Below are 10935 nucleotides of genomic sequence, written 5' to 3'. Positions count from 1 at the left end.
CTCTGTGCCTCTGTTTCCTTACTTGTCAAACAGAAACTAGACTTCCTTCCTTATGAAGTTGTGTGGCTCCTCCCAGGCCAATGTCCATTCAGCTCAGGGCCCACCCTCCTCAGAGACTAATCATGAGGAATAACCCTACTTTACCCCTCATTCCGATTGTGCTAGGCAGTGCCCAGAGGCCAGCTCCCATCTGTCTTCTGCTGTCCACCCCAGAGAGGTCTCCACCCCTCTTGGTTGCTGACCCACCCTTCACCCCTCCCCTGCCTGGTCCCTGCTCTTCTAAACTGGCTATCCTTTGTGAACAGTACCCTAAGGACTCCCAAATGGTGCTGTGTTTTTTTTTTGGACTGGCTTTTATTATTTTTATTTTGCTATTATTAATGTACAATTACATGAGCAATATTATGGTTACTAGACTCCCCCTATTATCAAGTCCCCACCACATACCCCATTACAGTCACTGTCCATCAGCGTAGTAAGATGCTATAGAATCACTACTTGTCTTCTCTGTGTTATACTGCCTTCCCTGTATTCCCCCACCCCGCCCCGGCTACATTATGTATGTTAATCATAATACCCCTTTTCCCCCCTTATCCCTCCCTTCCCACCCATCTTCCCCAGTCCCCAAAGGGTGCTGTTTTGACTCCCACGAAGAAGAGGTTAGCAACCTTGTTTCCCGTAGCTACTTCTGGACCATCTTCCTCCTGTAAGACTCTCCTTGGAGGCGGGAGCCACAGGCTGTCTTGCCTCCTCTCTACCTGGCGCTGTGCTCTACCTCATTCTTGCCATGCTTCCAGCCTGGATCACAGCCTTCTTCCTCAAATCTTGCTCAATCCCATGTGATTCCTTTATCCAAGAGGATGATCTTGCCACCCCTTGACCTCTCAGCTACCTTTGCCCATGGTCACACTTTGGGTCTTGTCCTCACCCTAGTCCCTCCACATTCAAGGCAGGCTTCCTGTTCTCTGATCTTAATCTCAGTCCTTCCAGGGAGTACCCACCAGACCCTCCAGCCTGCCAACCCTTCTGTCACCCCATCACCCAACCTTCTCAGAGATCTCTTTTCTCCTTGATATTGTCAATTGCCTTCTCTCAACCAAATCCTTCCCCTTGATAATTGTCATAGCCTCATCCATCTTGAAAGTGTCTTTCCATATTTCCCCTCACATCAAGCACCCATCCTATCTCTCTGCATCCCCTTTCTTTCTCGTCCCTCCTCAACCCACTCCAACCAGCTTCTCTGTCAGCCTCACCTCACTGAATGCACCTGCCAAACCTACCAATGGTCTCCATGTTGCTAAAGCCAGTGTACCTTTTTCTTTCCATCCTAGCAGCTTCTCTGGAGCCTGACCATGTGGATCCTCCCTCCTTGCAAATCTCTGTCCCTTTGCCTCTGGGTCATCACCCTCTCCTGGTTTTCCTTTGACCTTCTGGCTCTTCCGTCTCTGTCTTTCACAGGTGCACTCCTGAGTCCCCCAGGCTGGGGCCTGAGCCCCCCTTCTCTCCTCACTGCAGTCTCCCTGGATGATGCCCCCTGGTTTCTTCCATGACCTCCCCTCTGCATTGCAGAGCCTTGTCATCTCCACATATGTGTCTCAAGGGAATTTCAAACCTACATTCCAAGAATGATCTCATGAACACCCCCACCTGAGCCTTTCCCCAACCCCCTCCTTGAAAATGGCCTCACCACTCAGCACAAGCCCCACTTTGCAAATCACTCTTAGTACCTCCCTCTCCCTCACTGCCAATTTTGACGTTTCCTCCTCTACAGACCTTGAGGCCATCTACTCTTGATCTCCACCTACACCTGGTATAGGGCCCCACCATCTCCCCCAGAGCCTGCTAAGGCCTCCTAACCATGCCTGCTTCCACTCTTACTCCTTTCAAGTCCATTCTCCACTGGAAACCAGAGGGATCTTTGTAAAATGTAGGGTCACTCCCTTTACTAAAACCCTCCAACATCTTCTGCTCTCATCAGTAACCAAAACTCCTTTTCATAGTTCACAAGTCCCTCCAAGACCTGCCCTCCTCCCCAGCCTCACAACCTCATCTACTACCTTTCTTCCTTAGTTCTCTGTCCTGCAGCCATGTGGGCCATCTGCAGTTCCCCAGCACTGACTCATTGCCACACCACAGGGCCTTTGCACATCTGTTCCTCCTGCTTCCCCAGCATTCTTCTCACACCCTCTCTGGATTCCATCCTCTTGTTCTTCAATGGCTGCTACACAAAGGTGATTTCCTCAGGGAAGCCTCCACCCACTCCCCACTCCCCCACCCCACCCCTGCCACCACTGCCTCTCCCACCAGACCAGGTTTCTTGTCATACCTAGTCATGCCACTAATTACAGTGGGTGGTTGTACATTAATTTGTATGGCTGTCAGATTAGCTTCTGCCTCCCTCATCAGACTGTGAGCAACACAAGGGGAGGAGTCTGGTTTCTCTCTGCCCATCATTGTACCTAGCAGAGTGTCTGGCAGCCAGTGGGCATTCAATATGTATTGGCAGAATGTAGCAAATGGGACAAGGGTGTAAAGTACATGATAGGACATAAAGTTGGCTCATCATTATTATTCAGAGAAGGCTTCTTGGAGTGCGTGGGATTTGAGCAGAACCTTGAGATGGAGAGGACAGGCAAAAGCAAAACTCACTGGTGGATGGGCCTGGAAAACACATGCCTTCTGCTTGCACCTCATTTCCCATTTGTAAAATGGGCAAGGGTTGGACAAAATGAGCTGAGACTGGCATACCGAGGTCCTGGCATCCTCACAGCCCTCCACGTTCTCCTCATGGGGGTTATGCTTCCGCAGGCAGCTGGTTGAGATTCAGCTGAGCCATCCCAATTTTGTGCACAGACCTGGGTCCTGTCAACCCCGGGCTGTTGGGTCTGCAATCCCTCATTCAGCCACCGGGAGGCGCTCGGAGACCAGCCTCGCCGCCGGGAGTTTCGACTAAGACCCGCCTGTGTGCGGCTCGGTGGATGCTCGGGCCCGCCTCTCACAGCCTCGGGCTCTCAGTCGTGTACGCGGTGTCTCGGCCCACAGCCGCGAGTAGCCGGGCTGGGCGCGCAGACCCGGCAGTGCCGCGGCCTCCTGCTGCCCCACCCTGGGCCGGGCCTCGTCGCGAGCCTCAGATACGGGTGAGTGAGTGGGCCGCTGTGGCGCGTCCTGTGTCTGGGGGGCCCCGGGACCGGTCGTCCCGGCGCTGGTCCCCAATGCGTGCCCGATCACCTCCTCATGCCTGTCCTCCCCGCACCCCCAGTCTGCTCCCACGACCTGACCCAAGCAGCCATGCCCTCCTTACCCCCGCCCCCCCTGGGGGGGCCGCAGGGCTAGCTCCCCAGGGACTCTGTTCTGACACCTCCTCCAGGAAGCCTTCCTTGAACCACAATTCTGGGCCAAGGGTCCTTGTCCAACAGTACCCTGGGCTGGCCTGTCACAGTTCTTATTTCTGCAAGGGTCTGCCATTATTTAGGTCTGCTCTGCAGCACCACCTGCCTAGGCTGAGCCCCCTATCAGAGCCGGTTTCTGATTCTCTGGGGGTCCTGGGATCCTGGCACAGGACCAGGTTTCTCAGGAGTGCCCAGTGAGTGGAAGTTGAGTGAGGAAGTCCCCATTGTTGATTTTCCTCTTGTTGCCCCTCACCGGGGCCAGTCCCAAACCCAAATATGCTTGCTGTCCAGCTACCAGCAGTGTGCAGCCTTCCTGCCCAGATGGCACACCCAGTCATGCCAAGGAGACATCCCCAGCAACCCCCCCCGGGGGAGGGGCCCTGTTAGGGGGACAGAATGGAGCCTTATGGACAATTCTACCCGCTGTGACTCATGCTGACCTCACAGTCATCATCCTTGCCGCCACCTGGTCCAAGGGGTTGGGGGAGGCTAACCTGGCAGGGAGTCCCAATGAGCCACATTTCTTCAGCCCCCAAAAAACACAAGGGGGGTCACAAGGGTCTCCCCCGTGGTTCAGAAAGGTAGGTGGGGCTGGGAGCCGGATTCTGGGAAGGGTGCTTGGAGTGGGGTGGGGTGGGGCAGGCCCCTGTGGTAGGTGGGTGGGGACCCTTTGCCTGACCCATCTGCCCATGCAGGGGTAGCTCCTCCCGGGACAAGGACCGAAGTGTGACAGTCAGTAGTTCAGTGCCCATGCCTGCTGGAGCGAAGGGAAGCCAACCCAAATGCACCCAGTCCACCCCTCAGAAGGTCCCCAATCGCCTGATCAATGAGAAGTCACCATACCTCCTGCAACATGCCTACAATCCTGTGGACTGGTGAGTACCTCTCCCCAAGTGACGCTCTCCTCCAGGCTGCTGGGTCTCAGCCCCTTTTCCCTCCCCTCAGGCTTATAAGTGGTGCCCTACCCTGCTGACCTAGGTACCCCTGGGGAAAGGAAGCCTTTGACAAAGCCAGGAATGAAAACAAGCCAATTTTCCTTTCAGGTAAGACACCTGCCTTCCCTGGGATAGAGGGTGGAGGAGTGATAGGGGATAGGGGAAGGGTCCTCTGGACCTGGGACCCCCAGGAAACTAGAGGTCAGGGTCTCTTCAGTCCAGCTTGGGCCCCTTGACTGGCCTTCCTTGTGGTCAGTCACTCTGCCCGCTGGGCCCCCCATGGCCCCATTCTAGTGGGATACTCCACCTGCCACTGGTGCCATATGATGGAAGAGGAGTCCTTCCAGAACGAGGAGATTGGCCAACTGCTCAATGAGGATTTTGTCTGTGTGAAGGTGGACCGGGAGGAGCGACCTGATGTGGACAAGGTATACATGACCTTTGTGCAGGTGAGTGGTCTTCCCATGGAGGGGTGGGGCGGGGGTTGCCTTTGCACTAGGGCCACTCCCCTCACCCTTGCCCCTTCTCTGCTAGGCCACCAGCAATGGTGGGGGCTGGCCCATGAATGTGTGGTTGACTCCCAACCTCCAGCCCTTTGTGGGGGGCACCTATTTCCCCCTGGAGGATGGCCTGACCCGAGTTGGCTTTCGGACGGTGTTGCTGAGAATACGGGACAAGGTGGGTGTGCATCAGGGAGTGGGGAGACCAAGGTCAAGGGCGAGGAGACAAGGGGCCCCACCCATGCTGACTTCCAGGTCTGCCCCTGCCTCCTATAGTGGAAACAGAACAAGGGTGCCCTGCTCGAAAACAGTCAGCGTGTCACCACAGCCCTGCTGGCTCGGTCGGAGATTAGCATGGGTGACCGCCAGGTGCCACCCTCTGCTGCCACCATGAAAAGTCGCTGCTTCCAGCAGCTGGACGAAGGCTATGATGAGGAGTACGGTGGCTTTGCTGAGGCCCCCAAGTTCCCCACACCGGGTCAGTGCCCCCCTCATGCGTTCCCTCCCCCAAGCCTGGCCTTCAAATATCTGTCTTGAACAATGATCTTCTGACCCCTGGCTGGTCATTAACCTCCTGCTCTCCTGACTGGCCCATGACCTCCTGACCTATTGAGGGAACTCCTAACCCCAGCCTAGCCAAGGGCCTCCTAATCAGGGATCTCTGCCCCCTGCCCCCTTATCCTCTTACTTGCTGCTCCTGGTGCCCACAGTGATCCTGAACTTCCTGTTCTCCTACTGGCTCGATCATCAACTAACCCAGGATGGTTCCCGGGCCCAGCAGATGGCCTTGCACACCCTGAAAATGATGGCCAATGGGGGTATCCGAGACCACGTAGGGCAGGTGATGGGGGCTAGGCATTTCCTGGAGGGGGCAGCAGGAGGCAGCAGGGTTGGAGGCAGAGGCTGGGATCAGCCTCCAGCCCTGTCTCTCACTTGGTACAGGGCTTCCACCGCTACTCCACGGACCGCCAGTGGCACGTCCCACGCTTTGAGAAGATGCTGTATGACCAGGGGCAGCTTGCAGTAGCCTATTCACAGGCCTTCCAGGTGACCCCTGACCCCAGCCTAGAGCAAGGACATCCAGCCTGTCCACCTACCTCTCGCTGCCCTTTCCAGGGCCTTCTTGGGGACTTGCAGTTCCCCCATAATCTCACTCCTAATTCCCTCCCATATGCCTGCTATCCAGGCTCCCTCCTCACTCTCCTGGGAGAATGTTGACTGTCTGTCCACCCTCGACCCCCAGTCCTCTCCTGGGACCTCTGCTTACATCCTCCTTCCCCCGACCCCTCAGATCTCTGGTGATGAGTTCTATGCTGATGTTGCCAAAGACATCCTGCAGTACGTGTCTCGGAACCTGAGTCACCGGGTGTGTGTCCACTGAGGCAGGCGGGCCTGGCTGCGTGGGGTCTAGGGGCATTCAGGGACTCTACTGCCCTGAAGGCTGTGACCAGCCAGTTCTCCCCTCCTTACAGTCTGGAGGCTTCTACAGCGCTGAGGATGCAGACTCGCCCCCGGAGAGGGACATTCGGCCCAAAGAGGGTGCCTTCTATGTGTGGACTGTCAAAGAGGTCCAGCAGCTGCTCCCCGAGCCTGTGCTGGGTGCTACCGAGCCGCTGACCTCGGGCCAGCTCCTCATGAAACACTATGGCCTCACAGAAGCCGGCAACATTGGCCCCAGTCAGGTAAGGATGCCTGGGGACATGGGAGGGGTCCTGAAACCAGATAGGTGAGTGGACTCCCTTGGACAAGGGCTCTTTCCCTCAGGACCCCAAAGGGGAGCTGCAGGGCCAGAACTTGCTGAATGTCCGGTATTCGCTAGAACTGACTGCTGCCCGCTTTGGCCTGGACATGGAGGCTGTACGGACCTTGCTCAATACAGGGCTGGAGAAGCTCTTCCAGGCCAGGAAACATCGGCCGAAACCGCACCTGGACACCAAGATGCTGGCCGCCTGGAACGGTGGGACTGCGGTGTCTTGAGGCTGATCCCATTTATAGAATCACCCTTCACAGGGCCCTTCTGTATGTCAGACACCTGCTAAATATTAATTCTTCCTTTACCAGGTTTATTCTTAATTTTCAGATTGTACTGAGGCTTAGACAGTTTAAATAACTCACCCATTGTCACACCTCAGCCCAGCCTTGCCTGGCACTGGAGCCCAAGCCCTTACTTGCTCACCCTGTTGCTCCAGAGAAGTGTCAAGTGGGGTGGCCATGCCTGGAGAGCCAGCCAGCTTTTCATGACCACCTCCCTCCAGGACTGATGGTGTCTGGCTACGCTGTGACGGGGGCTGTTCTGGGCCTGGAGAGGCTGATCAACTGCGCCATCAATGGGGCCAAGTTTCTGAAGCGGCACATGTTTGATGTGGCCAGCGGCCGCCTGATGCGAACCTGCTACACAGGCTCTGGGGGGACCGTGGAGCAGAGGTGGGAGACCAAGCAGCCCAGGAAGGCTTGTCTCCCTAGACAACCTTGGCTTTTCTCTTCCCCTTTCCTCTCTTCTGGGTAGCCTCTGGTCCTGGCTTAACCATCTGCCTGCTGTGAGCTCTTAACTTCCCTTTACCCACTTGCTCATCTGGGATATGGGTTAATGGTACCCAGCATAGAGGCAGATTTTGAGGGTAAAGTGAAAGAATACATGAAAAGGCCTCCTTTGGGAAAACCCCCTTCTCCCTGGGCCTGTCCCCAGCCGGTCGCCTAATGCCTGTTCCTACAGCAACCCGCCCTGCTGGGGTTTCCTGGAAGACTACGCCTTTGTAGTGCGGGGCTTGCTGGACCTGTACGAGGCCTCACAGGAGAGTGCATGGCTCGAGTGGGCTCTGCGGCTGCAGGACACACAGGACAGACTCTTCTGGGACTCGCAGGGTGGTGGCTACTTCTGTAGTGAGGCTGAGCTGGGGGCTGGCCTGCCCCTGCGTCTGAAAGACGGTCAGTGGTGGGTGTGTAGCTTGCCTGGGGTGCTGGACCCAGTTGGGACTTGGTTTTCCCTCGGGGAGGCACAAGGCAGTAGAGTGGTAAAGAGCTGGTGTGGCAGGGGCTTGGCCTTCCTGGGGCCATCTCTCCCATTTATTAACTGCATAATTTTGGGCTGGTGTCATTATTTTCCAGAGCTTCAGTTTCTTAATATGTGAAATGGAGCTAACACTGGTATTACCTTATAGGGTTGATATAAAGATTAGCTATTCTGTGAACATGCCTAGCAGCAGTAACTGGCACATTTGGATTCGTTTATGAAACAAAGCTGACTTGATCCTTGTCTTCAAGAACTTTACAGTGTAGTAGGGGAGACAACTAATAAAAAGCCATGCTTAATGCAGAAATGCACACACAAACACACAGCTAGCCCTGTGAATGCTGTGAAGAAGTAGGTGCCTCTCTAGTGCACCCTGTCCCCTCACCTTTCTCAGTTAGGCTTACCCATCACCTGATGCATCTGGTCTGTGAATGCTCTCTCTCCCCCAACTCAAATGTAAGCATCCCGGGAATAGGACTTTGTCACTGCTGTATCCCCAGGATCTAGTGCAGGCCTGACACATAGTAGGTACTCAAGGAACGTCAGCTGAATGAATGAAGGGGCCTTGAGAGGGGACAAGTGGGGTCCAACTCAGCTGTGGAGAGGTCAGATTGAACCTGTGACAGCTGTCATCTAACCAAGGGCTGGAGGGCAAGATGGGGCCTTGTGATCACGGAGGGCTGGGGAGGGATTTCAGGTAGAGGGAGCAGCCTGTGAGAGGCCCAGAGGAGAGGGGCCAGAGGCCAACATGTGGGGTGGAGGGAGTGTAAGTGGGTGGGGCTGGCTCCCTGCAGGGTCTTGAAGGCATGGCAAGGAATGGAAGGCTCTGGAGGGCTTAAAGTGGACTGTGATCTGCTCTGGTTAGATCTAAGAATGCCAGGGAAACAGGATGACCAGTTAGGAGACCATCAGTGGCATTCATTCCAGGCAAGGGCTGGTGAAGGCCCAGACCAGGTGAAAGTACAAGATGAAGAGAAGTAGGAGGACTTGAATCTATTCTGGCTGCAGACCCAGCAGACTTGTGGGTAGATTAGAAGTGGGAGGTGAGAGATCGAGGGAGCAGCAAGGAGGATGCCACTTGGGCTCAAGCTGCTAGGTGGCTGGATTGGGGTGTCAGCAGTGAGATGGAGGAGCCTGGAGACCAGCCATTCAGCCAGGGGCAAGTGGAGAGCAGGGAGTGTCAGACAGCAGAAGAGGTCAGACCTGGGGCAGGGGCCAGTGGGCAGGGACTCAGCTCCAACCCATCCCCTAGTAGCCCTGACCACAGTCCTATGGCAGGACCCTGAGACCCAGTGATCCTGCCTCAAAGCTCCCATCCCCTGTGCCTGCAGACCAGGATGGCGCAGAGCCCAGTGCCAACTCTGTGTCAGCCCACAACCTGCTTCGGCTACATGGCTTCACGGGCCACAAGGACTGGATGGACAAGTGTGCGTGCCTGTTGACTGCCTTCTCTGAGCGCCTGCGCCGTGTCCCTGTGGCATTGCCTGAGATGATCTGCGCCCTCTCGGCCCACCAGCAGACCCTCAAGCAGGTCTGGGGTGTGTGTATGTGTGTGTGAAAGTGTTTGGATTGGGACCCTAGGTGGGAGCGGAACTAAGGCCACAGTCGGGGGTCGGAGGCATGGGGTGGGGGTCCAAGGCTGTCCCCCAGCTCAGGTCTATGAATATGTGGGCAAGTGTCCCCACAGGGGCATCTCTGTAGGTGGAGGCCTCTGTGAGTGTGTGTCTGAGGAGCAGTGTTAGTGCCTGTGACAGGGCCTCAGAGTGGCAGGGGCAGGAGGCAGGTGCCAAATATGTGGTTGAAGTGTTTCTCTGCATGTCTCTGTATCCATGTGATTGGGTGTGTGCAGGTATATGCACATCTGGATGTATGAGGCCGTGTCTGCTTTCCTGAGTGTGTGCTGGTATGAGTGTTCACCAGTATGTGTTTTCCTATTTACATGTGTTTGCCCCCTGTTCAGGTTTGCCTGCTTATATTTGCACATTTGCCTATGTATCTCTGCCTCTGTGTGTGTACGTGGTATTTCTATATGTGGTATCTGCCTCTGTATGGGCATCTGCTGTGTGTATATATGGCAACTTTGTGTCTCTGTGTCTTTGTATGTCTTCCAGTATATCAAGTCTTACATGGTGTGTGTGTGTGTTTGTGTGTCTCTCTGTGTTTGTATCTCTACCACTAGGTATGACACTGTCATTTTGTGTATTCACATGTGTGCATGTGTACTGTGTTGCACTTGCTGAGCAGTGAATCTGAGGCAGACTCCCGGCAGCTGGTCTGGGGGGTGCTGAGCTAAGTCCTCATTCCTTCTTAGGGCTATAGGGTTGGGGTAGGGTGGACGGAGAAGCCTTGGTGGGTCTGGGTCCAGCCCCTGGTACCTGTCACTGGGGTTACCTTTCTGTTCTGACCAGATTGTGATCTGCGGAGACCCCCAGGCCAAGGACACCAAGGCTCTTTTGCAGTGTGTCCACTCCATCTACATCCCTAACAAGGTTTGCATCTGTAAGCCTGGCCCCACCCTCTGCCTCCCCTCCTCCACTCCACAGTATCTCCTACTCATCTGAGGGCCTAGGGAGAGGAAACTCACCGGTGGGCTCTGCCGGAGTCCCAGCGCCCCCAGGTGCCCCTCATCTACTGTGTTGTTGCCCAGGTGCTGATTTTGGCCGACGGTGACCCATCTAGCTTCCTGTCCCGCCAGCTGCCCTTCCTGAGAACCTTGCGGAGACTAGAAGACCTGGCCACCGCCTATGTATATGAGCATGAAGCCTGCTCTATGCCCATCACCGAGCCCTGTGAATTAAGAAAACTGCTGCACCAGTGATGGGAACCCCCTGCCTTGGTCTGGGCAGAAGGTGGGGCTTCTAACGCACCAGAGACTCAGGCCCTGGTGCCCTCAGCCATCCTTGTTGTCCCTCCCTCCATGGGCACCTACTCACCCTGGAATAAACCTAACAGTGTCCCGAGCTAACCTTGGGCCTCCGCTTTGTTCGTGAGAGAGAGGCCTCAGGCTCTAGCCTGGGAACCAACAGCCCAAAGCCCCTTCCTCTGGAGCCCCCGGCTGACCCCTCTGCCTTCTCACATTCCTCCTTCCCCTTCAGAGGTCA

The 10935-nt window shown here is 55.6% G+C and overlaps 1 protein-coding gene across 6 annotated transcripts; it reads left to right on the top strand.

The window, feature by feature from the left end:
- The first annotated feature begins 2940 nt into the window (after nucleotides 1-2940).
- SPATA20 (spermatogenesis associated 20) lies at nucleotides 2941-10793 on the top strand. Of its 6 annotated transcripts, none has more exons than XM_017669474.3 (16): nucleotides 2941-3137; nucleotides 4085-4264; nucleotides 4368-4432; nucleotides 4619-4773; nucleotides 4859-5002; nucleotides 5101-5302; nucleotides 5535-5665; nucleotides 5767-5871; nucleotides 6116-6190; nucleotides 6297-6506; nucleotides 6589-6781; nucleotides 7080-7248; nucleotides 7538-7749; nucleotides 9166-9365; nucleotides 10243-10323; nucleotides 10482-10793. In XM_017669474.3, the coding sequence occupies exons 2-16, from the start codon at nucleotides 4140-4142 to the stop codon at nucleotides 10650-10652; spliced, it is 2238 nt and encodes a 745-aa protein (XP_017524963.1). In that variant the 5' UTR covers nucleotides 2941-3137; nucleotides 4085-4139; the 3' UTR covers nucleotides 10653-10793. The 6 variants fall into 6 exon arrangements, with proteins under 6 accessions (XP_017524963.1, XP_073091550.1, XP_017524961.1 ...); XM_073235449.1 differs by lacking the exon at nucleotides 2941-3137 and adding an exon at nucleotides 3824-3970; XM_017669472.3 differs by lacking the exon at nucleotides 2941-3137 and adding an exon at nucleotides 3824-3970 and having other exon boundaries at nucleotides 4335-4432.
- The last annotated feature ends 142 nt before the right edge of the window (nucleotides 10794-10935 follow it).

Source organism: Manis javanica, chromosome 4 (assembly GCF_040802235.1).
Source record: "Manis javanica isolate MJ-LG chromosome 4, MJ_LKY, whole genome shotgun sequence".
NCBI lineage: Eukaryota > Metazoa > Chordata > Mammalia > Pholidota > Manidae > Manis > Manis javanica.
Note: the sequence above shows the minus strand (reverse complement) of the source record. Positions and strands in the feature narration are given on the sequence as shown.